Source organism: Marmota monax, unplaced genomic scaffold, assembly GCF_021218885.2.
Source record: "Marmota monax isolate L192 unplaced genomic scaffold, Marmota_monax_Labrador192_F-V1.1 WCK01_AAM20220418_F8-fsc01627, whole genome shotgun sequence".
Lineage (NCBI taxonomy): Eukaryota > Metazoa > Chordata > Mammalia > Rodentia > Sciuridae > Marmota > Marmota monax.
The window spans coordinates 6,132-34,124 of record NW_026692911.1 but is presented as its reverse complement, the minus strand read 5'-3'; the positions used below and the strand labels follow the sequence as shown (position 1 = coordinate 34,124).

The following is a 27,993-nucleotide window of genomic DNA, read 5'->3' as shown; positions in this document are numbered from 1 at the left end:
GGAAATGACGGTCAGAATACGAAGATCTGGAAGCAATAATTTATTAGTAGCACCACAGCTCAGAGGGATAATTGCCAATGTCTAAGCCCCAAGCATAATAGGGCTTATACTTTTATACATAAGCAAATTTGGGGTACATCAAGGTAAGGGAGTTGGTGCAATTCTAACGGAAGGTGCATTCTACATTTCTTATATAGGTATAAGTTTGTCAACAATCTAGGGACTCAGCTCACATAGCGTAGGGATTTTTATGGCACTAAGCCTAAAGGGGGATTGTTCTATTCCCACTACTTGTTTCCAGCTTCTGTTACTGCAGTTATCTGTTACAGCTACTTGTTAGCTGCTTCAAATCTCTATGGTTAAATGTCAGTAAGCAGAGATGCTATGTGTCAGTGTGCAAAACCACAGCCTGTCTGCTCTTAAACTGCTAAAATTCTCATTTTGTTCTACCATGGGATCTATTCAATATTCCCAAGGGAACAGTGTATTAAACGCACTTTGAGCTTTTGAAAAAGTGGAATTGCTGTTTTAAGTAGCCTCAAGGGTTTTAAAATTTCCTGTTTAGTGAACCTTGTTGAATCATACAGCGTCACCCACCCCCACTCCTGGGGAGGGTTGTCATTTAGAAGGAGCCAAACTATCAGACTCTGTCCCCTTTCCCTCCTCCTTTTGTTCTAGATCCAACCATAACTTCCTGAATGTATTCTTATGCAAGAGGGAGGCTCATAATGAACTAATATTTGGATGCATATCTCCCAATATGTCACTCTGCTCATGATGTGTCTTTTCCTCAGATCACCGTGTCAGCATGGAGGGCTCCTGCGGCCTAATCACTCTCCAACAGGAACCAGGTAAGCCTGATGTCCAACCCTTGTGTACCAGTGCTAGCCCAGTCCCTGACCTGCAAGAAGTCTTCTATTATAGCTTGTGGAACTCTTGAAACCTGACCTATCCCCAGCGGCACTGAAGAACTTCTCTGTAACATTGTCCATCCATGAGTTTGTGGCCAGTGTGTCTCCAAACTTAAACTGTGAGAATGAGGAGAAAGTCCCTTTGGAAGCTTCCTTTATGTACCCAATGGATGAAGACTTTGATGTCTTTAGCTTCGAGGACTTGGTGGATGGGAAGAAAATTGTGGCAGAATTACAGGACAAGATGGAGGTACAGGAGATAGGTTCTTTGTCTTCTCCCTTCCTTTAACCTTAATGATTAATGTGAATTCTTTAAGATCTCATTCAAATGCACCTTCACAAAAATTGCTGGTGTTGGATGCTTTTCCCTCCACTCACATCTAAATGCTGATTTTCCTGAAATCATTTAGGGATAAATCAACTAGAGGCATTCAAACTCCAGCTGTGTAATTGAGAAGACCCATTAATTTCTTTCTCTAACAGTCTTTATTTTCTGCAGTCCTGTCTTTTCATTCGTTGTTACCTTTCATTCCCATCCCTCCTATTTTCCTTAGGCCCAACACAGCTATGAGGATGCCATATCCCAGGGTCAGGAGGCCTACTTATTGGAGGAGGACTCATACTCTAGAGATGTCTTCTGTTGCAATGTGGGGAACCTCCAGCCTGGGTCAAAGGTGGAGTTCACCCTGAGGTATGTTCAGGAGCTGCCCTTGGACGTTGATGGGGCCATACGCTATGTGCTCCCAGCCATCCTAAATCCTAGATACCATCTCCCTGGTGAATCATTTTCCCCTTTGAATACTGGGGTGGCATAATAGGGGATTATTTTTCCTCATTTTGGGGTGTGCCGAAACTATTAGAAAGGAAAACAGAATGAAAGTAATTTTTTGCAGAACATCTTAAAGACAGTTGCCTTGATATGAAAACTCCTCTAGTCCCCTTGGAGGAACTGCCCTACACAATCAGCATGGTTGCCACCATCAGCTCCCAGCATGGCATCCAGAGGGTCCACTCCAACTGCCCCTTGAGTGCTGTTGAGTTCCTTGCAGATGATAAGACTTCTGCTCAGATAATCAGTAAGAGAGGACTGTTGTTGCCAGGACCCTATTCCTTTGGTCTTGACTTTGTCCAGCCCTTCCCAGGGGGTCCTTACTTTTCCCTATTAACCCAGAGGGGGATGCACTATGCTCCCTCCTCACCCAGGTTTAATCTGCTGAGTCTTCTCCTGATTCTCCCTCTGCTCCTGGTCATGCTCACTGGTGGAGGAAGCTTGTGGCCCTCAGCTCTGACCTCAGATCCAGGCAGCAGAGAGTGGGTTATAACCTGATTCCCTTGATAGTCCCCAACTCAGGTTTCCTTGGCTGAAGGACACAAGTTTAACAGGGATGTGGAACTCCTGATTTACTACAGAGAAGTACACAGCCCCCAAGTATCTGAGGAGATGGGGATGCCTGAGAAGAAGCCAGGTTTTTTTTTTCTCCCTTTGTGCTCACTTTTTGGCAGATGACTGTCTTAGAATCACTCTCAAATATCCTCACTTCCATTTTCTATCCAATAGCAGCTAAACCTACTCAAGTGAAATATTGAAAGAGCTTCACTGCAGCATGCAAAGAGATTGGCTTGGGAGTACCCTGTGGCATTGTCTTATAGGCAAGTTTAAGTAGTAGTTAGATGAATAATGTGAACAAATAATTCATAACAGAAAATACAGGCATTTATATACATGCAACAGTGATCAGTCCAGATATAAATGCAAATAAAAATGAGCATATGACATCTTTATATTTTAAAATATCAAAGATTTGCAAGTATAATGCTTCATGTTTCAAAAGGTATAGTGAGTTTGGCACTGTCATAGATTACTGTGAACAAAATGTTCTGTGTCGATCTTTTCAAGACAGATTTTGCCATATATATCTAAATAAATGCTCAATTTGGTAACTGCAATTTTTGGAATGTTACCTAAGGAAATAAATCTAAATACAAACAAAAATATGCACTGGATACACTTTAATAACAAATTTTAATAACATCAAGTGTTAAATGATTTAAATTCTTTCATTCACTATGCTGTGCCCTCATTAATGTGATAAGTTAATATGTAGCTACTGAAATATTATACATTGGCATTTTGGAATAATTTGGAAGAAAGGCCTCCATGTAACTGGAAGTAATAAATAAGTCTCACAAGCAGGTTACCGCTATAAAATAACATATGCCATAGGAAAAAACATTTTTTAAAAAAGGAAGTATGAACAGTCATTGGGATTAGATTAAGACAATGTTTGGTTTCTTAATTTCTTTTTATATTCCAGTGAATAACCCTTATTGATAGATTCTTCATACCTACATGTAATATTCCTGAAATTCTTTCTTTTTTTAAATTGTGACAAATAATAAAATTTAACACCTTAAATATTTCAAGTGGACAGTTCTGTGACCTTAATTAATTTATCTTTCACCACAATCACCAGTATTCATCTCTAAAATTTTATAAAGCCCTAATTATTAATTTCTAATACTGTTTAGTGTCTTAGTAAGTTCAGTTTCTTACTTTTCCCTAATTTTTCTTATTATCTAAATCTTCCTGAACACATATGTGCTTTTCCTAATAACAAAAATTGGTACAACCAAGTCAGTCTATTGTTCTCTTGGGCCTTCCTGGCTGCCTGTATTGGGGTGCAGGGACCATAAAGTATTACTGGAAAGATACCTCCACTCAGCAGCATTTTCCACATGGTTAGAATGGAGGTATTGTTGGGGACAGTCACATTCACAGTGACATGTTTGGGACTAGACTCATGCTTATACAACTACAACCGCTGTGAAGACAATTCTCTGGAGTCAGTTTCCACAAGCCATCCCAGGCTCTCATTACTGATGTGTGGCCAAGGTAATTTCATACACTTGAGCTTGCAAAGTGACATTCTTTGGGTGGCCTCACTTGGCAACCATAATTCCTTAGGGCCAGCTGTCCATGATGAGGTCCCAACCTCAAAAATGTTTGCTATAACCAGTTCATCTCCTATGAAGCTGCACTCTCTGCCTTGTACATTAGTTATCTGTGTTTGATTCCTATTGCTGAGCTCTTCATGCCTGTGAAATACATTATTAGTGATTGGTTCTCAGAACATTATTTCATAGTGTTCAATTTTGGAAGATAAGGATTGAGATTTCTCTCTCTTTTCTTGTCTGATATTTTTCTAGGCCCCATGCAGATGTTCTTATCTACTCCCATGGCCAGTTCTATAGCCCACAGAGGGACATCAAGGGCATCCTTATCAGTCTCATGAATCTCTTCCAGCAGTGATATTCAGGTGCAGCTTTGTAGCTCACATATTTGGTCGATTTGATTTGCTGTACACTTAACCACAAGGAAGCAAATGAAATCTTGAAATGGCAACCTGGCTCAATAAAAACGTTTTATTGTTGTGCCTCATGAAGCATACCAGTATAGAGGGGAAAGCACAACATTATTTTTTAAAAATTTAGAAGAATTTACTATATTAAGGGAATGATGTCTTTTTAAAATTTAAATTTAATTAAAAAATAACTGTATAAAAATAACTTTTAGAAATAATTTTATAAAATTATTAAGAGTTAAATATTAGTTGAGTCCTCAGCTAAGTTTCATAAGGGTATTGTATCACTTAACCAACAAAACAATCATATTAAGTAGATATTATATACCTTGATTTTTCAGATGAGGAAACTGGGGATAGCAAGGGGTAGGGTTAAGGTTTGAAAAACCTTGTTTGAAAACAAGGAAGCCAAGATTGGTGAAGTTAAAGATAATTTGAAGGAGGCTGAAAGAATTATAGTAGACAATACACATGCAGTGCTCACCATGTGTCTGGTGGTATTCTGAACAGTTCATATGTACTAACTCCCATCATTCTTATTCAACCTTTCTGACGTCTCAGGACAGTGGCAGCCCAACAAAACCCTTGTCACAGAAAGGAATCTACCTTACTCATCAAAACAATGCTGCATTGTATAACCAGATGTCTGGATTGTATATACATCATTTTTTCAATTAGTCTTTATCAAATATTTTGTGAATGATACCTACTATATTCAGTAGCCTGTTTGATTAGTAGAGTATCCCATGAATAAAGGATTAAACTGAAACAGGTTCCATAGTCATATTGAATCTCAGGCTTCTAAGGATTTAATTCTACCATTCTAGATTCAGTTTATAAAAATACAATAATGGTACCTCATTCCATATCCTCTTATATTCTCTGAACTATAAAAGTGGAGTTAATATAATCTAGTCATTCTCATTTCAGTTCCATCTCAATAATGATGTTTCAATTCCAGCATCAATTTTCATTCACACCTAAACATAAAATCAGATATAGCTTTAAAAGTTTATCCACTCAGAGTGATCTCCTCTGTTTTCCCTCATCCCATGGTTTATGTGAAGCTATTTGAATTCAACATGAACCCCAGAACTTTCTTTTCTTAGAGAGAATATCAGTGAGTCCTTCATACCAAATCACACAGAATTTCATTGGTGTGTATATTGCTTATAAATACTCTTGTAATTTATGAGCTTCAAAATTATGCATATGAGCATCAACCTTTCAAAGCTGCAATTAAAGACTTAAACAATGACTTTTGTGATAAGATTACCATTGGATTGATATGAAGAAGGTATGCCTCTGCAGATAAACTTATCCGCTGCTTCTTTTGGCAAATGCTGGAAAATGTTCATCTCATGTGTCTCACTCATTTGCTAAGCTTCCAGGAAAATAGCTTCCAGGGACACTGTTTAAAGGGTTGATTATTCTTCCCTTACTTTTTTATGCCTCACATGCCAAAGCCCTTTATTAGCTAATACTGCATAAGAATCAAACACAGAAATTTAGATTTGAGATTTTTCTGTTCATTATTGAGTTCACTATAATTGATTCCTGGATGCTTTAAGATTCTTGCCCTTTTTTCTCACAGGATCTTTATCCATTTTGTATAGGGAGATCCTTCTGTCATGGTGAGTTTCTATCCAGACATTCCTGAAGATGAGGCATCTGTGACCTGTGGAAAATTTGTCTTCCTTATGGACTGCTCAGGAAGTATGTGGTGCCCCATGAATAACCAGAACCAGTCTCAGTCACGCATAGAGGCAGCCCAAGTAAATCTAGTTTCTTATTCTGAGTCAGGTAGACAAGTGAGGATGAATCTGAGGAGTTAAAGTGGGGTGCATTTGGAGGTGTAGGTCTATTCTCCACCTGAGCAGCAGCTAGTACGACCACTCTGAGGCCTTGGAAGGTAATGTGGCATGAAACCAAGGCGACAGGCTACAGCCCCAAGAGTTGGCTCGGCAGGGTCTGAGAAGGTCCTGTCACTCTATCCTTATCCTCTCTACCCTTCAGAAAACACTGATTCTGCTGCTCAAGAGTTTGCCTATAGGCTGCTATTTCAACAACTATCAATTTGGATCTTCCTATGAGAAATTCTTTCCATAAGTTTCTGTAAAGATCAGAAAATTAATCCTTTAAAGAAAGGGATTAGATTGTTAAAGATATTACTGGAGAATTCATCTATTCTTTGGGGATTTCAGGTGGGATTACTATTTGATTTGGATTTCTCAACTATGTGCAAAGTCCAACTGCTGTTCTATCCCTGTATTTGTCTCTTTCAGGAAGAGTGTGAACTCTACTCAGGAAACAATGGAGGAGGTGGTGAAGAGAATTAAGCTCATGAGCAAGGACCTAGGGGGAACTGAAATCTTGGCACCACTTCAGAACATTTACAGGAAGCCCTCCATCACTGGTCACCCCCTACGGGTAGGAATTGGAACAGACTTAACAGAAGGACACAGGGAAATGAAAAAATCAATCCCTGAGCTTCACTGCAGGAGTTTTAAAATGTGATGTATAATTGGAAGACTCTATTTTATAATACTTAACTCAGTCTGATGGACAGGGGAACTGCCTTTGTGGATTGCCCAAAAGCCTCTGACAAAGTCAGTGTGTGGAGGAGCTGAAAATCCCAAGAGTTGCAAACAGACCTGTGAGGACGATGTGCAGTGCCAGGGGAAGTGCATGCCTGTTTGAAGAGCCCTGGAGTCTCTGGAATGAAACAATTAGAGTTTTCAAGAGCAAATTCTGATACCTTACGATGAATTTAAAGTTTAATGTGTATTTTCTTTCTTTATACAGCTTTTTGTCTTCACAGATGGAGAAGTTGCTGAAACATTTAGTGTAATTTAAAAAGTTCAGTTTAACCACGAGAAACATAGGAACAATCTGAATGTGATTTTTGCTGGGGTGACCAGACCCTAATGGTGCCACTTGCAACCTACAGCCTCATAATACCAGTGTTTACATCAGGAATTGTCCTCAACACAAAATATGTATTGTATAAATTTTTACTATTACTATAATTATTATCTTATATTCATCTACACAGAAAATTTTAGTGAGTTCTAGGTAGAGATTTCTGATCAATAAAAACATTTCAGTTTTTATTTCATACATGCAAATAATGTAAAACTATGCATGTAAGCACTATATATATAGCAAAGGGGACAGTTCAAAGTTCATGTTGGAAAAGTAGCAGTGAGGACATCAAGACGCTGGCAGAATTTGGCCTTCAGAGAGAATGATACCAAATTAATTGCATTCAACCTAATGTGATGTCACTAGATTTGAGGATGATGACTCACACTGACCAAAATGAAAATAGACTTGTTATGCAAATCTAAATCCATAGTATTAATTTACAATGGAAACTATTTTTTCCTGCTGTTTATATTAGTATTACCAAGGCATTCTCTGTTCATAGATACATTTATTTGAGAAATCAGACAGGTTCAGTTTGTTTTGGTGCACACAAACTAGGACACAGTAAGATCTTTTCAACTGAAAATCAGAAGGCCACATATTAAGAATGGCCTTCCTGGACAGATCCAGTACCCTAATAGTACCAGGAAGGTACACAGAAAAAGTTTCTATATTTTCTTTCCCTTGTCAGAGTAATGTTCTGCTCAGCATAATGCTTAGTGCCATGTTGGCCATTTGGTAGGGAAATGAATGTGGATAGATTTGTTAAGTTTTCAGGTACCCAGTTCTTTATGTGGGAAATGGAAGAGAAACCTGATGCCAGAGATTCAGCGTGATTAAATTCTACTACTAATTTCAGGTTATTTTAAAGTTCCCTGAATATACAACATGTTCAGTGAATGGCTTCTATTACAGTTCTCATCAGGGAAGTAGATTAACTTATCCTGTAGTTGTCACCATTCCTTGTTAATTGTGTAAATCCACTCTTTAGTGCCCATGTCTAACCTCCAGTTATTTATAATTGCAGATGTTTCTCATTTGGCATTGGAGAAGGAATTTCCACCAGCTTAATAAAAAGCATTGCCCAGGTGACAGGGAGCACTTCAGAGTTCATCACAGGTAAGGACAGGATGCAGTTCAAACTGAGGGAAAAGCCCTGTGTCCAGAGATGGGCACTCCAGACCAAGTACACAGCAGGGTAGGGGACACTGCTGTAAGGGCAGGAGCCCATCGTGCCTGCAGTGTGCGTTTTCCCAAAGGCCTGGGCTTTGTCCTTAGCAGAGCTACATGTGGTCTCATATAAATGTGTCCACTGTACATCTGGAATATGGCCTAATTAGTTGGAAGACCAGAAATAAGAATTTAAAAGAGGTTGAGTCTTTTGTATTTGAGAACAAATTCAGAGAAACTAAGAGCTTTGGCTATCATGTTTGAGACTCCAGACCTGTGCTTCAGGACCTCTTTTAGTGGTAAATTGATGGTCCCTTATCAATGCACACAAGGAGATATCTCTGGTTCTATTTCTAAACTCCTTTTTTCTTTTTCTTTCTTTCTTTTTTTTTTGTACTGGTGATTGAACTCAGTGTCTCTCAATCACTAAGCCACATACCCAGCTCTATTTTGTATTTTAGTTAGAGACAGGGTCTCACTGAGTTTCTCAGCACCTTGCTTTTTGCTGAATATGACTTTGAATTTGCAATCCTCCTGCCTAAGCCTCCTGAGCTCCTGGGATTACAGGTGTGCACCACTGCACCCAGCTCTAAACTCTTCTTTCCCTGTTTCTGCTCTGTCTTCTTTAGTTCCATTATCTGGATATCAACTTCCCCTAGTATATCTTCATTCACATTTATGCTATTAAATCTCTCAACCTTTGCTTTCTCATGTGTAAAGCAAAAGAGATAATACCCACATCCCAAGATAGTATTAAGAATTAGGCATAACATGTGTTATGTCACATAGCACCTGATACATAATAAACATTCAGTTAATTGTGGGTATCCTTCTCATCCTTATTTGTTTCTGCCTATTTGGTTCCCTTTCCACCATCAGGCTCTTAGGTCCCTGAAGCACTCTCTACAGCCTGCTACATGCAATATCTCTCTGAACTGGAATTTGCCTCTTGGTGTGCCTGCTATCATTCTTTCCCCGGAACCAACTGCCATGTTTAAAGATCAGAGGTTAATCATATATGCCCTGCTCATTGGTAAAATGCAGGTGAGGCAGATTAGCAACTGCCCTGACAATTTCAATAAAGTTGGTAGGTAGATTTACATTTCAGCAAGACTGCAAATCCCAGGGAGAGCCAGCCCACCATCTTCCCCATCGTTTCAAGTCTCTGACTTCCTGGGCTATCTGATGGCTATTTAGAGATTTTAATGTGCTGAGCTGAGGAGGTGCCACTGTTCTAATCATTTGGTCATTTCTGCCTTCCATCACTTCTCTTCTCTAATTTTTAGGCAGTTGAGTCTACAGGAGAAGTATGCCTCAAGTACATGCTCTAGAACAAGAGTTTTAAGCATAAGCTGACATTTTCTCTACAACCCATGCCAGATGCCAAGTAAAAATTCAGTTTCCCTATTCTTTTCCCACATTTCTCTTCATTTTTCTTCCCTTTTTCTTTTTTCTGTCATCCTTGCTGTTTGGTTTCCTTTTCTTGATTTTGTCTTTAATTTTTTCCCTACATTTTCTTTTTTCTTTATAAAACATCCAGTCTTGTCTCTGCTCTTCTCTGACCTTTTCTTCCTTTTGCCATTCCTAACATTTAGAACCCAAAGTAACTGTGGGTGTTTTCTGTAAGTCTTGGAATGTTTTATTTCATTTTTTCTCTTAGATTCACCATTCACCATCTTGCTAAAAAGTCCTTGACCAGAGAAAAGACTTGGGTTTCAGTGAGACCCTAGTTAAAGATAAAGAAGATGTGTTAAAGATCAGCATTGAATCTGGAGACATCAGCTCCTTTACAGAATTTATTGCTATAAACAAGGAGGTTAAATACCCAGTTCAGGGGCCCCTGGCTTACAGGCAGATTCCAAGGCCAATTCTGTACAATGATGCCTATAGGAGGCCAAGAATGTGTTTTCCTGGTGAGTTTATCCCATTCAGACTCCCACAGACTAAGTGTCCTGGATATCTGAGCATACTATTTAAAGGAAGAGCTTGTGAAAACCTGAAATTGTCTCATTTTCCTTGTGCCTCCACATTCAAGGTTGTCTGGTGAATGTTAAACATTTTTTCTGTGCTAAGGAGCTAAAATGTGGCCCACTGGCAGAGAGATTTAATATGGAAGGATATTAGAATATAGGAAGTACAGAGAAGCATCAAAAAACCAAATTATTGCCAGGCACAGTGGCACACGCCTATAATCCTAGAGACTCAGGAGGCTGAGACAGGAGGATCTTGAGTTCAAAGCCAACCTCAGCAAAAGTGAGGAGCTAAGCATCTCAGTGAGACCCTGTCTCTAAATGAAAGACAAAATAGAGCTAGGAATGTGGCTCAGTGGTCGAGTGCCCTGAGTTCAATCCCCAGTATCCCCTCCAAAATAAACCAGTTTAAATCTGAAGCTAATTTATCAATGATATGGTAAATGATCTCCCAGATGGCTAGTGTTTGTAATGACCTGATACTGGGAGTGGTAGAAGAGAGGACTCAAGCAAAAGAAAAATAGCCCCTGAAGTTAGTTGGAAAGTTTCTATTTCTCCCCCAGGGAGAAGTAGAAACATTTGTGTAGAAGAGGGTCCAGTATCTCAATTTATGTAGTGGAACCCAACTACTAAAAAGAACCATAGTATATGTGAATCTTGTCAGCATTACTCAGCAGATTTGGCATAAGAATGGAGCAAGTAGAGAGTTGGGCTAATTTCAATGTTGGGAGTTTGCTAGATAGGTGTGATGAAAGCAAATTAACAATATGGAATTGAAAATATCAGTAATGGAGTGGCAACTGTTGGACTTGATATTTAGATTGCATACAGAATAAAGATGAAAGGAAGTTTATATCTGGGAAAAAATAGAGAAATCAAGACTTATATATTTTAGATGAGGTCAAAGTTTAGGTAAAATAAGAATGTCTATGTAAGAAACTGCAAAAATGAATATTTTAAAAGTAAGATTTTTTTAGTTTATTTTTTATAAATGGCACAATTCTGCATGATAAAAGGCTTATCATGTCTGGGAGTGTAAAATTGAAGGAGAAAATAGAGCCAAAGTCATTGAATTTGAGGAGGTTAAGAAGCTTTGCATCAGGAAACTGGGTAGGCTGTCTCCATGGGTATGCTGAAAACCTTCAAGATGATGGCAGACCTTAGAATGAAGTAGATGTCTACAATCTGGGTTTCAGAAGCCTTAATTCCTAAAAAGGATAATGCAAATCGATTGCAAATTTACCCACTAATTGTTTCATGACAAGAGAGCTCTCTTGAGAAATATATATTGAATGTTCTGGTGAGATTGATCCTCATGAACAGACCATGAGCTAACACATTCCCTCCCCCCGCTGCCGCCTTTTTCTCCATCTCTCCCCCATACTTTGTTCAGGGAAACACTAATTATTCTAAGGATATACAGAACACTTATCCAAATCCCTAAAATGAATGGATTAATAATAATCCTCTCTCATGGGGTCTGCTGCAGTCGTGCTAGGAAGCAGTAGTGATATGGTGGAAACTGAGCTAAGCTTGGCAATGCCTGGGCTCTTCTGTTGTTTAACCTTAGGAAAGAGCTGTAAGTTCCTGTGTTCATATTTGTAAAATTGTGTTAAGACACACCATCTTACACATTTTTTGATAATCAATCCAAGCAACATGAAAATGCACTGGAAAACTGCAACAACCACAAATGTTAGAGGAAATTGCTTATGAATGAGTGTTTAAAATTACAATTAATGATGAATTTGTTTTTCTTTATAACTCAAAGAAGGAGTCATACTGTTTTTGATTTGAGATACAGCTTTATCTTTAACCAACTTAGTTACCCCAGTTACTTTGATTAAACACTTAGAGACTAAATTGTATACCTTAAAATATTGGGGAGATACTACCTGTCTAATAAATTTACGGTATTAAGTTAAAGAGATTGTGTTTACAGATCACACAAGACAATGCCAGAACATAGCAAATGAACAATAAGCCTTAGCTATTATTAAAACTATTGTCTAGCTGGGCTCAGTGGTTCATGCCTGTAATCCCAGTGGCTCAGGAGGTTGAGGCAGGAGGATCTTTGCACTTTAGGCAGCTTCATTAATGTTTCTGAGTTTCAGTTTCTTATCTGTGGATCTGAATAGTAATAATAATGGTAACTTATTCTTATTAGTACACTTAAAAAATAAATCACACTTTTAAAAGTTTGATCCCATTCTTGGAATATAATAAGCATTCATTATATGGGTGTGTGAATGTGTGTGTGTATGTATGTTCTATTATTATTACCATTATCATTACATATGTATTCAAGTATTATTACATTATCTTTATGTATATTCAATTATTATTAATAGTATTATCATTACTAAGTGAATAATGAGAAGAAGAGAAACCAGTAGGGGTTCTGTTTTTGGGATTGAGGTCTCTGATAGCTTCATGACTGTGGCATACTTGGTGGCTAGGAAGTTTCTGTGCAAAGACACAGAATGCCTGGCTGCTGGGAAATCTTCTGTGCAAAGACACAGGATGCCTGGCTGCTGTACCTTCATGTTCTTCATGAGGAGGCTCTGTGTTAGTCTTATCAGCCTCAACCTTGATCCCAGGCACACAACTCTGGGAATAAAGGAACTCTCTTGTTAGACAACCATAATGTATCACTGAGCCTAAACCTGCACACATAACAGTAACTTTATACAATGAACTTTCTTGAGAGCTATACAAAGCTCCTAACACATTGGAACTTAGTATATAACTGAGGAATACCTTGCATAATGTTTCTAAGTCTGTAACCTGCCTAGTAATACAATGAACACTATGTACTAATGATGCCAATGACCTAAAGTAACCTATTGATGTAAATAAGGCTTGGCAGCTTGACCTCTCTGCCATTCTGCCATCTTTCTTTCCTGCCTCTGCATTTTGTCTCTGTCACTTTTCATTTTCCTTACAGGAACTTACATGTCCCAGGCACCACACCACACTTCACTTGTATAACCTTCCTGATTAGCGGTGTTCTTTGCTTTTATTCTACATGAGTCACTGTATTTCCCACTTCTTCAGTAACATGAATTTGACACTTTCCTTGCTGCTGCTATATTTTGCTAATATTTTCAAGTTTCTATAGTCCATGTAGAATAGATTAAAGGGATAGAAAGAGCCAGAGCACTTTCTTGAGATAGAATTGTGGATCTTAGCATTATCAAATCTAGAGGAATGTAATCTGAAGAGGATGTGATATAAGACTACTCAATAGTGTTAACAAGACATTTACTTGAAAATAATTACAAAATACAAGCATTAATGGAAGGTGCTTAATGAACTATGTTTCAGATGTATAAAATAAAGAAAGAATTTTTCTTAGGATTTAGGGGATTTTTTAAAAGAATTTTTAGTTGTACATTGTAATTATATAGAGAGAGATTTATTAGTCATAATCTAACATGAAAATTACAGGATTTGATGAGTGTCATTTGCCAGTATCTTCTCTTTCTCTCCTCTCCTGCTTTCCTTGATCTACTTGTTCTACTCATTTCATATCTCTTCTACTATTATAATTATGGCAATTATTAGTATTATTTTAATTAATGGATTATTATAATATAACTTGTATATATAATATACATAATCATACAAATATGATTTTATATATATATATATATATATATATATATATATATATATATATATATAAATAAAACATTTTTAAAATGCTGAACCATTGCTTGGAACATAGTAAGCATTCATAAATTTTATATTAATATATAAAATTGAGATACATGTACATCATGTACATCTGATTCATTGTGGTATATTTGTACATGGACATAGCATAATTTGGTAGACTCTGTTTCCCCACACTTCCCCATGTCTTCTGTTTTCTCCCTCACTCTTGGTCCCCTTCCTCCACTCTGTGTGTGTCTCCCTTCTATTTTTATGAGATTCTTTTGTAAGGCGAATATCAGGTAAAGCCATTATTCATATTGAGTGCCTAGTTTCCTAACACTATTTTTTTCTGCTATTTGCAGAGTCTAATGGATAATTGGAGTTTGTTACTTAAAGATATGAGAATTCAAAATATAAGTGTGATCAAAAAGATTATATCTATGGGAAAAAGTCTCCTAACTTGGGGATATTTTGAATATTTATGTAAATTTCTCCTCTTGTCATAGTAAACAATCATTTCTCTTAAAAATAGTTTTTCCAAGATTGGATTGACTGACTCTGAAATAGCCACATCTTTTTACCTGAAATTTTTACATAGATTTTGCTCTTGACTTTCATATGTCAAGTTGCTTCTTTTTAAAAACATAGTCAAAGATTAATAATGTGACATTGTTGTACAGATTTTGGTGTTTCAGACTCCTTCTCACGGTTAGATTTTCTTACAGCTATGAAGATTCCGTTCGTGGTAACTGAGTTTGTCCTGCTAATAGTCCCAAACCAGAGGGTCTGGAGACCATGCTCTTCATCTTGTTTTTGTCCTTTTATGTCTTCACCCTCATGGGGAACCTGCTAATCTTGCTGGCAATTATCTCCTCCACTTGGCTTCATACCCCCATGTACTTCTTCCTTTGCAAACTGTCTATTTTTGACATATTTTTCCCTTCTGTGAGTTCTCCCAAGATGCTGTTCTATCTGTCAGAGAACAGCATAGCCATCTCCTACGTGGACTTCGGGTCCCAGCTCTTCTACCATTTTCTGGGCTGCACTGAGGGTTTTCTGTACACAGTGATGGCCTCTGAGTGCTTTGTTGCCATATGTTTCCCTCTACACTACACCATAATCATGAGCCACAGAGTGTGTGCCATCTTGGCTGCAGGGACCTCAATTGGGGGCTGCATTCAGACCACCTTTCTGACCACTCTCACCTTCCAGCTGCCCTACTATTATCCCAATGAGGTGGACTACTACTTCTGTGACATCCCAGTGATGCTGAAGCTGGCTTGTGCAGACACTTCAGCCCTGGAGATGGTGGGGTTCATCAGTGTTGGCCTCATGCCCCTCAGCTGCTTCCTCCTCATCCTCACCTCCTACAGCTGCATCCTCTGCTCCATCCTGCAGATCTGCTCTGCAAAGTGCTGCCACTGTGCCTTCTCCACCTGCAGTGCCCACCTCACGGCCATCCTGCTTTTCTACATGCCAGTGGTCCTCATCTATCTAAAGCCAACCCCAAGCCCCTGGCTGGATGCAACTGTGTGGGTCCTGAATAATCTGGTCACCCCCATGCTGAACCCCTTGATTTACAGTCTCAGAAGTAAGGATGAGGAAGGTCCTCCACCTGCTGGGCTTCCTTCCTGAATAATTGTAGAGAGAGATCAGTAGCCAACACTTCAGCCACACATCACAGCTGATGAAATACTTTTATTTGGATTGCATAAGGTATTATTATTATCTCCATTTTACAACCTGGGGGACTGAGATGCTGAGAGTTAAAGTGACTTGTCTCAGGGTGTGTGAAGAACAAATAGCAAAATGAAGACTCCAGGGTTGGTCTTCTGACACTGGGTTCCATGTTTTCTTGTGGACATTACAGGGTTCATAAAGAGAAAGGGAACTTTTCCCAGTAGGCAGAAATAAAATGGACCTTCTGCTTCTCAGTCTTAATTGTCTTCATCCTTTTTCATTCCTATACCTCATATTCTTCTCACACTGATGTTTTTTCATGTTAGCTACAGTGTTTGTCTCCCCAAACCATTAGATAACCCATTATTTTATTGGCTAAAGGGTTGTTAGGGAAGTGAGAGAGATGTATTCTCATGGCTTCCAATAGCATCCTATTACTTCAGAACCACAAAGAATGTGTATAAAGAAAATGCTTCTTGCTAGGACCTTGGGCAGGTTTCTCAGTGAAGCAGAAATGCCAGTCTTCAATACCACTTACAAACCCTGACTTTTGGGCTTAGACCTGGAAATAGGCATTGGTGGTAGACATGCAACTTGTGAATGGGAAGAGAGAGGAGATAAAGGGATCCGTGGAGAGGGGATTGGGCTCTGATTCCATGTTAGAAAATCTGGACTTGTCTTTGCCTCGTTCAGTACAACCAATGGGCAATGCTGAGTATTGCTGGGTTCCAGCTATTGTTTTGCTGTGTTTTGGTCTTCTTTGTTTTACTAAAAGGGTTTTGCTCTGATTTATCTTCCTCTATTTATTGATTTTTTTGGTTCAGCTAGGCTATGAATGAGAAATATTTCATTTCAATCAGTCCAGGTATAATTTTCATGATCGAATTTTAAAAGTATACTATCATGCTTGGGAAACACTGATGCTGTAACGTTTGTTGTGGAATGAATTTGATTAAATTATATCATTTCACTATATATGAATATATCACAGTGAAACCCCCTATTGTGTATAATTAATATGCAACCATAAAAATATTGTTTAAAAAGCAGATGTGTCTGCAAATTAAATGGAAATTATTTGAAAAAAAATTATAGAGAAGAAAAGATCCTGGTAAAAAAGGTGATAGAAAAGGAGTGGGTAGAGACAGAAGAAAGGCTTTTCTTTTATCTTCTCTTCTCATAATTAGAAAGCAGCCAAGGAACCTGCCAGGCCCAAACAGCAGTATGTGTCTGCCTGTAACCACCAGGGTGAACTGGCACATGGTCCAGGAAGGTAGGCAAACTTTTGCTTGATATTACTGTGAACCTCCTAAAATCCTTCTATTGCCGCTGTTTACCTTTTCCTTTTCAGTAAACAAAAGCCTAAAAGGGACATGGAAATACATCCCAGGTTATTTGAATTTTACTGTATCACAAACCCTTCTCATTCCTCTTAGGATCCACTCTAATGATTCCCTTCCTCAGTTTCCTGGCTACATATGGTCATTCAAAACAGAACAATCTATAGGAATAAATATGGGCTCCTGCTTCTTTTCCAATTTTGCTCATTATGTATCATTCGATGAGTAATCCCAAGCTAGGATTGGGGATTTCAGAGACACTAAGAAAGTCAGAGTCTGCTGAGGAAAAGAAGCAGATGGGCAACTGACCAGAACATCCAGGGTTCACACTAAGACCAAGGTAGAAATTGAAATCAGAATTAGAAAGCAGCCAAGGAACCTGCCAGACCCAACCAATAGAGGAGTATTATCCAGGAAGAAACAGCATACTTCTCAGTTTTCTCTTAAGGGATTGGGGAGGAGGATGAGAGAAAATTTCTTGGGCTGGCACCTTTTAACCATGAGCCATTATGAGGAGATGTCTTTGCGGGAAGGTCAAATTTATTATAGCTTCTGATTTCAGGGTTTGTCTCCAGCTCAGCACATTGTTCTTGGATTGGGGGAGAATCCTGAACAAAAAAAACTCCATCCATATCTCCTTAAGCAAATTAACTTCTCTGTCCCAGCAGCTTTGAGAGATTCTGATAGCTCTTGGATCTCTGGGTAGAACCTGAACACTGTCCTCCCAATCAGGAGGCAGAAGTGCCAGGCCCAGTCTGGGGCTGTGGAGGCCCAGGTTGGCTTTCATTGTAGGATAAGATTTTTATAGGTTTTATCACATAAGTGGCAGTAAACAAAAGCATTTGAGAAAAAGTTCCAGTCAAAGAAACCTTAATTCAGGTAGCCCAACCCTCAGACTAATCCACAGGGGCAGATGAAATTGAAGAATCAAATTTTAAGACAAGGGAGGCCAGAGAAGAGGAATATGGGAATAGAGGTTCCGAGGATGTTTTGAGCAGGTAGTGCTGTAGGGCAGCACTTCCTGAGATACTCAAGAGCTTCAAGCATGGCTCAGGGAGCATCCAGCACCTCCAACCCAGATTCTAGATTCTTTAAAGGCTTCTACATTTATTCCAACCATTTCTATAAGATACCATAATTTGTTATAAAGCCAAAGCCTGTTCTGAATTTGAGCTGTGTTTTGATTTATCTGCGGACTCTGTGTAAAACTAGGACATAGACACTAAAAGTGAAGCCCAGATGATGGTACTGACAAGGACAGGAACACCCTGGAGAGAGGCTTTCAAGGGAATATCCACAGGGGTCAGGCCCTGCACCAGTCATTCCCTGCTCTCCCTAGTGACTTGTTCCCGATGAAGTTGACTCAAATTAATGAATAACCAATCAGAAGTTATGTTCTCAGTCACCCACGCTGCAAGTTTTTGGTCAAAAATCCTAATTTTACCTTTACCAGAATAATCAGTCAAGAGAATATCATTATTATATCTCTACATGGTGTACTGGTTGACGGGGGTTGAAGGGTAACAATGCCTGTCATTATTGGAATGCTAGATTGGTGAGAAACAATCTTGCATATTACTTATCATTCCTTTGTTTTATATTCCAGGGCTTAAACAATTAATTTAATTCTCATTTCAATGATATCCTATAATGATGTCATGAATCATCTGTCATTGTCCTTTTTAAAATGTGTTTTATCAAGTATTAAAAAATCAGAAGATAATATTAGTGGTAAAATATGTAAAATATTTTTGTACCATGATACATTAAGCACACATGTGTTTATTTCCTCTACCCACTAAAGGAAAAGAGCAATGCCAGTGAAAATTCCAAGTAGTTTCTGACCTGATCCCATTCACTTTACTCCTTCTACATGCCATAATTTTCCTGAATTCTATGTTTTCTTTGAGTTTTCCCTCATATTTTTTTTAAAGAGAGAGAGAGAGAAAAGAGAGAGAGAGAGAGAGAGAGACAGAGAGAGAGAGAGAGAGAGAATTTTTTAATATTTATTTTTCAGTTTTCGGTGGACACAACATCGTTATTTTTATGTGGTGCTGAGGATGGAACCCAGTGCCCCTCGAATGCCAGGAGAGCGCATTAGCACTTGAGCCACATCCCCAGCCCCTCCCTCATATGTTTTTGGTTCTAAACATTATATAACAAGGTTTTGAACCTTATATCAATGATGTTTGCTGTTAATATTTGCTTTTTTCATATAAATGTTGTTTGGATACTTATATATTTGCATGTCTGAGATTAATTTATTGATTATTTTCAAAGTGTAGTAGCCCATTTTATAAATATATCAACTTTGCAGAGCACAAAGGTAACATCATCAAGGTCTCCTCAAGATTTCCTTTCATAAAAACAAAAAAGAAGGAGGAGGAGGAGAAATGGGAAGAGGGAGGAGGAGGAAGGAGGAGGGAGGAGGAGGAAAAAAACAGGAAATCTACTCAGGATTTTCCCAAAGGTTGGGATATAAGCTCATTTGGAAGATACTCCCAGGAAGCATGGTAAGGGATTAGTGAGAAAAGAAAGAACAGCCAATCAAGGATATATTTATGGTTCACCACTATGAAGAACTATGGTTTAATCCCATTAGGAATCCTCTGAAAAATGGTGGAGGAAGATCTCCATTATTCTACCTGGGCACAAAGGAAGCTGGGGTATTTTTGTATCAATTATTGCCCAAAATTTATTAGTGGATGTTCTTGGGAGCATTAGAGAAAGTTGGAAAATCTTCTTTGGCCAGAGACAGCCTTAAGGCAGAGGACATGGGGATCCCTCAGGCTACAAAGACACTCTAAAGGTGACCTCTGGAGTAGCTTGAAGAATGTGGACAGACATCTTAAGATGGGTTATGATCATGATTAATTTAATTTCTAAAGTACTATCTTTCCACAATGCAAACTACATGATGCTGCTCTAATTCTTTGATAATTGTTTGTCACTTAAAATTAAATTAAAATAACTTAGTAGTTTAGTATAATATCTGTGGATTAATAACTAGAATCAATTATCTCTTTAGTCTCCTCAAAGCCATACAGTACTCCAGCACTACATCCATCTCTCTTCTTCTTGTCGTTTACTCAAGATCCACTTTGCACTTTTTTATTCATCCACTTACTTTTGCTATTTTTTGTTTGTTTGTTTTTGTACTGGGAATGGAATCCAAAGGCACAATACCTCAGAGGTATGTCCCCAGTTCTTTTTAATTTTTATTTTGAGATAGGCTCTGGCTAAGTTGCTGAGTCTGGACTTGAACTTGTAATCCTCCTGCATTTGCCTCCTGGGTGGTTGGGGTTAGAGGTGTGCCACTGTGCCTGGCCTACTTGTTTGATAATAAACTATTATATCTTAATTACTTGTATGATAAGTACTGGAATTATAAGTCTCTGAATCTTAAGAGGCTCATAGCTAAGCATGGTTGGCAGACACAGAAATAATTAAAATATAAAATATAGTAAATATTTAATGAAAATACATAAAATATTGACTAGACCAATAAAGACAGAAATGATTAATCCTATACAGATGTTGGAGGTGATTTCAGAAAACATTTAAATTCAATCATTCTCTTTTGTATCTTTAGCTCCACTCCTCCCCCTCCTTGGGTTACCTTTTCCTAATTCCTTTGTGGGACAAACTTCTATTTATCTTTAAGACTCAAGCTGGAAAGTCATTTACTTTGTATAATTTCCCTATTTAAAACATTAAGTTCTGACTTCTCTGCATCAGTTTTATATCATGACATAAACCTACTTGCCATTATTCACCAATGTGTTTTTTTGTTTTTGTTTTTGTTTTTATTTTAAGTATACAACTATGATGATTTTTAGAATGGTCTACCTGTAACTTTATGAAAACTACCTTTATAAATTACAATTGGAGTGGAGACTACACAATTTATTTTGTGTCTATGTTGCAAACTCTACTCATTTCCTAAGTTCCTTAGGTCAACACCTTTTACCCTCCAACCCCTTCTCTGAGGTGATGCCATAAGTGCTTTGAAAACTACAGAGACCTATACAGAGCAACTTTCACTAATAATTACAAATAATTAAATATTGCTCCAAGCCTTCAGTAAACAACAAGGATTGAAATCATGGTTTTAAACATTTCAGTTATCATTTTCAGATAGGAAGTTGTTATCATGAAGTCCTCCTAGAACTGTATCTATGAGACTTTAATTTCTGGTCCTTTACCTAATAAACTACTACTTTTTCCGCCCAGAGACATTATTATACACAAGGGAGCTAATGACAGTTTCATATGAAAGATGAAAAAAACAAAATTAAACTGCTCTTACATCGTAACAGCTCATCCCTGGTGAAAGAAAATCTTGGGGGAGCTTCTACCTATATATTTTTATGACATCTATTATGGATCAGAACTGTAGACAAAATGAAATCATTTTAATGAGTTTCTTGGGTAGCATTTGAGGAATCTACAAAGAGGAATTGTGGCATTTGATTTATAATATGTAAGTGAGCTCCTCGTATATTGAAATCTGCACTTTAATTCCATACGGAAATGAGAGCCCAGGAGTCTATGATGAACTGCCACCACCAAAATCATCCAGAGGCTTTTGGTCTAAAGCTAATGTATAACCTGCATTTCTGTTTCAAAGTAGAGAAAGATTAACTGAATTCCAATTATTCTAGACCCTTTCACTCTCAGAAGGTATAAGGACTTTCATAAACTTGAGTCTCCTTATAATATAACAGTGATTCCATAGATCTACCTGAAAATGATTATTCATTCTTTTTGCAACAAATATGAAGGCAGAAAATTATCTTTTTTCATAATTCAACTCATACAGCTTCCAGGTATGTTTAATGGTAAAGATATAAAGATAAAACGTATCTTTATGGCTATAGATCCTCCCTTTGAGGTTTCATACAATAGATCCTATTTGTTGTTACTGTCATATAGATAATAGGTGTAAATTATTTTAATCTAAATATTAAATTTTTCTGAATAATTGCAATCTATATACCACCATCATAAAATATAGCCTCCCAGAATTAAGCACAATTCACCAGATGCAGTTTCTCTTGGGTATCTAGCACTTCCCTCATTTTGAATACTCTCTTTCTTATAAACAAATTACTGGTATTTATAGGTGTTTCTTCTCTGGATCCAGGGACTTTGATATGGGGAACTGTCAGGTCATTGCTTCTCCAATTTGAATGTTGTGCAGAGCTTAATCATTTCTACTTATATGAACTCAGGTTCCCTTAAAAAGCCTTCTTTGACCCCACTCTGGGCTAGCACTATAATGACCATGTTCCTACAGGACCCCACAGTCATGTTCAGCACAGTAAATTAGTGTTGGCTTCCCGTCCCCTTCAAGATGGTATCATTCTGAAGATGAGGAATTCTATAGCATTTGTCTCCTCATGCTGAATGCCCACAACAAACATTTGGCTTATCCTTGTCGAATTTGTTTTAAGATTAGTTCACATTCACAGCCCAATACTATCAACTTGAATCATTACAATTGTATAATTTTCCACCACTATTTTCTACTTGGGAATTCTCTTCAACCATACTGATTTCAGTCCTCCTTAGTTAGATTCATTTTTTCACTTTTGTTCTAGTTGATTTTTATCTCTGAAAAAAGTCATAGAATAAAATGTTTGGATTAAAGACATGCCTGCCTTATGTCTGTAACGTCTTCGCTTCTTCTTTTTTTTTTCTTTTCTTTTTTCTCTTTCTTTTTCTTTTATTATTTATTATTAATTGTGCTGCTGTAAACATTGTGATACATCCAATACTATAGTATATTGACCTTAATTTTTTGGATAAATACCAGAGAGTGCTATAGCTGGATCATATGATGTTGACATTTCTAGCCTTTTGAGGAACCTCCATGCTGATTTCCATACTGATTCTACTAATTCATATTTCTACCAACCGTGTAGAAAAGTTCTTTTTCCCTCATTCTTATTATGTTCAACTTACTATTTTTTTTTTCTGTGTTAGCCTCTGATTTGGGGATCTTATCTAAAGCCCTTACCATCAAATCCAAGGTCATAAGGATTTAGGTTTGTGTTTCTTTCCCTAATATTCTTAGAGTAATAGATCTTACATTTAGCTCTATGGCACATTTTTAATTGCTTTTTGTGAACTGTATGAAAAAGCAATCCAAATTAATTGCTTTACATGTCCCAATTTAATTGACCTAGTATCATTTGTTGAAAAAAAAGTTTTTCCTCATGGAATTGTCAATAAAACCTTATAATAACTTAATTCTTCATAGGTGTGAGTTTATTTTTGTATTTCCAATTCTATTTTATTGAACTGTGCATCTGAACTTATGGCAATACCATACTATATTGATTATAGTTACATTGTAGTAACTTCTCAAGTGGGAAATGTGAGAATTCCAAGTTTATTCTCCTTTCATCAGTTTGCTTTGATTTTTTATGACCCTTGAATTATTGTAGGAATTTTACAATCAGTTTGTAATTAACTGCTATAACATAGCCAGGATTTTAATAGAGATTACACTAAGCTTATGCATCAATTTGGGAAGTACTGTCATTTTGAAAAAATTGAGTATTGTTGATTCAGGAATGTGGTATGTATTTTCATTTAAGTAGGGCTTTTATTCCTTGTAACAATGTTTTGTAATTTTAGGCCAATTGCCTTGCATTTATTTTATTTAACTTATCACAAAATATTTTATTCTTTTTCAAGTCATTTCAAATGCAATTTTTGATTGTTCATTGCAACTGTAGAGAAATACAATTCAGTTTTTCTATTTATCTTGAATTCTCCATATTTGTGAACTTTAAAATTCATCCTCATAATTGTTTCCTAATGAGTCCTTAGTATTTTCCATAGACAAGCTTGTGCCATTTAAAAATAAAGATGGTTTTACATCTTGCTTTCAAATCTGTATGCCTTTTAATTTTGTTTTCTTGCCTAATTGCACTAGCTGGATCTTGTTGTATATTGTTGAACAAAAGTGGTGGGAGTGGACATCTTGACATGTTCATTACCTTCGGGAAAAGTTTTTCAAACTCTTTTCCTTTTGTGATATTGGCTGTATGATTTTTGTGTTGTTGTTATTTTAACATAGGCAAAATATTTGCTCTATAGAGCATTTGAAATTATTAGAAATAAGTCATGAAAAGTTCTCAAAACAGTCAACTATAGTTATCAGAAGAGTTCTTTGGATTATTAGGAACTAGTTACTAATAACCAGTCTTTTGCCAAATAATACAGATTAGGAAAATGCTGCTATTTATTGACATGTCCCATATTTGGGGGATCTAAAGTTTTTTGGCTGCAAACACAGATGAACAGTGGCCAAAGAAGTAGAAATATGGCTGAAAAAGCTTGAATTATGGCTCACACTTCAGTGAGATAATAAATACTTATATTAAATTCATTTCTCTTCCTCCAATAGGGTTCGAAGATAAAAATGACACAAGGAAACCATTCCACCACAGTGACAGAATTTATCCTGGCTGGATTAACAAACAAACCAGAGCTCCAGCTGCCCCTCTCCCTCTTCTTCATAGGAATCTACATGTTCACTGTGGTAGGGAACCTGGGCATGATCATGCTGATTGGGCTCAGCTCTCACCTGCATACACCTATGTACTATTTCCTCAGCAGTCTGTCTTTCATTGACCTCTGCCAATCCACTATCCCCAAAATGCTGGTAAACTTTGTGGTGCAGAAAAACATCATTTCCTACCCTGAGTGCATGACTCAGCTCTATTTCTTCCTAGTTTTTGTTATATCAGAATGCCACATGTTGGCTACAATGGCATATGACCGCTATGTTGCCATTTGTAACCCTTTGCTTTACAATGTTACTATGTCTTCTCAAGTCTGTTTTTGGTTGGTAGTTGAAGTGTATAGCATGGGCTTGATTGGTGCCACAGTTCACACAGTCTACATGCTAAGAGTGCTTTTCTGTAAAGCTGATATAATCAACCACTATTTTTGTGATGTACTTCCACTATTAGAGCTCTCCTGCTCAAGTACTTTTGTGAATGAATTACTAGTTCTGTGCTTTAGTGTGTTTAATGTCCTTGTCCCAACCCTGATCATCCTTAGCTCTTACATCTTCATTATTGCCAGCATCCTGAGCATTCGCTCCACTGAGGGCAGAGCCAAAGCCTTCAGCACATGCAGCTCCCACATCTCAGCTGTTGCTCTCTTCTTTGGTTCTGTTGCATTCATGTACCTGCAACCAATGTCAGTTAGCTCCATGGACCAAGGGAAAGTGTCCTCTGTGTTTTATACTATTATTGTGCCCATGCTGAACCCTGTAATCTATAGCTTGAGGAATAAGGATGTGAAACTTGCCCTAAATAAGTTCCTTGAAAAAAAAAAACTGCCCTGTAAAAAATAGTATTTTGTTTTAGTAAGAATTTACAATTTCTGGAGGTTTGATAAGGAAGCAGTCCAGAGATAGCAATATATATTTACAAGTCATGAGATTAATGCTAGTGTTTGATTTCTTGGAAGACAGGTGCCAAGGATAATACTGGATTACCCAGGATCAAATACGTAGAGAACAGCACCTCTTTGAGATGTGCCATGATCCATCTGTGCAAAATAACCTGATTCACATCTAAACACATTTATAAACCTTCAAAACACTCCTTAGGGTTGAATATACCTCATTTTAGGCAAGTTTTTTTTAATCTTAACTCTGGGAATAAATATATTTGGTCAGTATCCTTTTATATTCTCAATATTTTGTATACCTGTTCTTTTTAACTAAGTTTATTGGCAAACATTTTTGAAAGTTTGAGCTCTTAAATAAATAACCAAACATAACAATTTGTAATACCCAAAGTATAATGCCTAATTCTTACTAAGTTTGTAGAACACTATTAGGAAATATGGAAGCATGTGATTAGTGACCATTGTTCCAACTCACAACGAGATAGCACTATAGTTGGAAAGATTGACAATAATATACATGATGAATAATACTAGGAATACTTTTACATAAATTAAGCAATAATCCTTGCTCCTCATTTTAGGGATGATGTTACTGCCTCTACTTTCTTCATAATTCTATACTCATTTTCCCTTAATTCAAAGAGATAATTTTTTCCAAACTTCATTATAGAATCTCATAGTTTGAAATGATATTTTTGTTATTTACTTGTGCATATAATATTTCTTCCATTGGAAAATTTAAATATAAAAATTATCTTTTTTACTAATGACAAATATAATTTCTAACCAAAGACTATTATTCACTCAAAAAAATAATATATTTTTTTTTAGGGTTGGGGGAGCAGGGACCAAGGAAGAAGACTTCCAAGAAGTAAATTTACTTCTTTCCCCCTTTCTCATATTGATGTCTTTTCAAACAGCAAAAGAAAACTTGAGTTATTTTCCTGGAGGCAATTTCCCCCCTTATTAAGTCTCTCTTGGTGGCATCTATTAGATGTTCAGCTCCCACATATTCTCTTGGTGGTAGTTTAACCATGTCCACTTTATGCTTTGAATATAGTCTTTGCTGTTCTGTCAGATGCTTATTTTAAAATGGACATGGTTTTTCCCTTTTCTCCCACTCCCAAATTAGCAAGTGAATTCAGTCCCCTTTCAGGACATACCTGGAATGTAACCTTTGGATTACTTCTTTTAAAACTCTCTGTTTCCATGGATTGGCAGAATCTCAGCCTCTAGGTCAGGAGTCCCCTGTGTTTTTCCTTTGCTACTAAAGCTATAAAACTTTTTTTTACCTTTTTCTCAAACCATGTCCTCATTATTGGATTAGCATCAGGGACAAGGACCAAACTTTTGGTAACAAATTGGCAACCTAGGTGGGACCCAGTGCAATCCCTGCTCCAATTTTCTTGGGCAGGTCTAGCACATTGGACACCTCCCTCCCTACCTTCCATGCTGAGGATTCAAGGTATCTGGTAAGTTTTTTTGAAAGGTGACTGCTGGGGAATTAGGAGATTGGGTGAATTTCCCTTCAGCTAAATCAGAGGAGTTTTTCTGTAAGTAAAGGGAATGACTCAGGGACTGTCCTAGCAGCTGCTGAAGCTCCTTCTTTCAGAGAGTTTCTGCCTTCTTTCCTTGAACTGTACAAAATACTCCCTCAGGTTGGTCTAAGAGAAGCAATGTGTCTGACACATAAAAGGTCTAACTAACTTTGCCAAGAGATCTGTAAATGACAGTTAAAGGGATTCCTCTACTAAACATAGAGACAATGCCAACAATAAAAAGCTATTTTACAGAAATCAGATGACATTACATATCTTAACTACAGCTCAAGGGGACACCTGTGCCATAAAAACTAAATGCTTTGTGTGTTTCTAACAACTGTATTAATGTTCTAAAGTCTTAAATGGCCTCCACTCACAAATCAGTCATGTCAGTGCCATCTTAAGCTTTAATGAGTTACTGACTTCATGGTTTTCAGAGACTGGCTAAAACATTGTTTTTGTGCTAATTCTTTACCAAAAAATAAAGTTTTTCTGTCTTGTTTATTGTGGTCCTAGCATGATACCTGACCTATGTATGGCTACCATGGACCTCTGAACTGCCCAGATGCTAAATAACCTTAATTGTCTATGCCTCTCAAGATAGAAAACAAGGATTGGGAGTCACTTCCCCCCAACTTTACCCTCTGTCAACAGAAAGCAGCTTGGAGATATTGCCACCCAGTTTTACATAGAAATGGAAGGCAGAAATTGCCAGTGGGGAAATGTAATAGTGGTTTAAATGAAGGCTTTTTTGCTCTGCCCCTGAGGCTTATTTTAAAGCAAACATGTCAGGGCATACCTGAAATGTAATCTTTTAATCATCTTTTAAAAAATCCTCTGTTCTGGTAAATGGATGGAGTTGGAGTATGTATTGCCAAGTGAAGTTAGCCAATCCCCAAAAACCAAATGCCAAATGTTTTCTCTGATATGAGGAGGCTGATTCATAGTGGGGTTGGAAGGGTCTTGGAAGGACTGGAGGAACTCTAGATGGTGGC

At 37.4% G+C, this 27,993-nt stretch overlaps 1 protein-coding gene and 2 pseudogenes across 1 annotated transcript; all 3 read left to right on the top strand.

The window, feature by feature from the left end:
- Nucleotides 1–808: 808 nt before the first annotated feature.
- Nucleotides 809–14,377, top strand: LOC124097074 (von Willebrand factor A domain-containing protein 5A-like; annotated as a pseudogene).
- LOC124097075 (olfactory receptor 8G50-like) lies at nucleotides 6,582–27,500 on the top strand. The gene is made up of 4 exons (XM_046451188.2): nucleotides 6,582–6,703; nucleotides 8,229–8,320; nucleotides 16,869–16,954; nucleotides 24,442–27,500. The coding sequence occupies exon 4, from the start codon at nucleotides 24,457–24,459 to the stop codon at nucleotides 25,396–25,398; it is 942 nt and encodes a 313-aa protein (XP_046307144.1). The 5' UTR covers nucleotides 6,582–6,703; nucleotides 8,229–8,320; nucleotides 16,869–16,954; nucleotides 24,442–24,456; the 3' UTR covers nucleotides 25,399–27,500.
- Nucleotides 14,655–15,636, top strand: LOC124097076 (olfactory receptor 10D1B-like; annotated as a pseudogene).
- Nucleotides 27,501–27,993: the final 493 nt, after the last annotated feature.

Coding starts and splice junctions, on each gene's coding strand:
- LOC124097075 (XM_046451188.2), top strand. CDS start 24,457: ATGACACAAGGAAACCATTCCACCACAGTGACAGAATTTATCCTGGCT.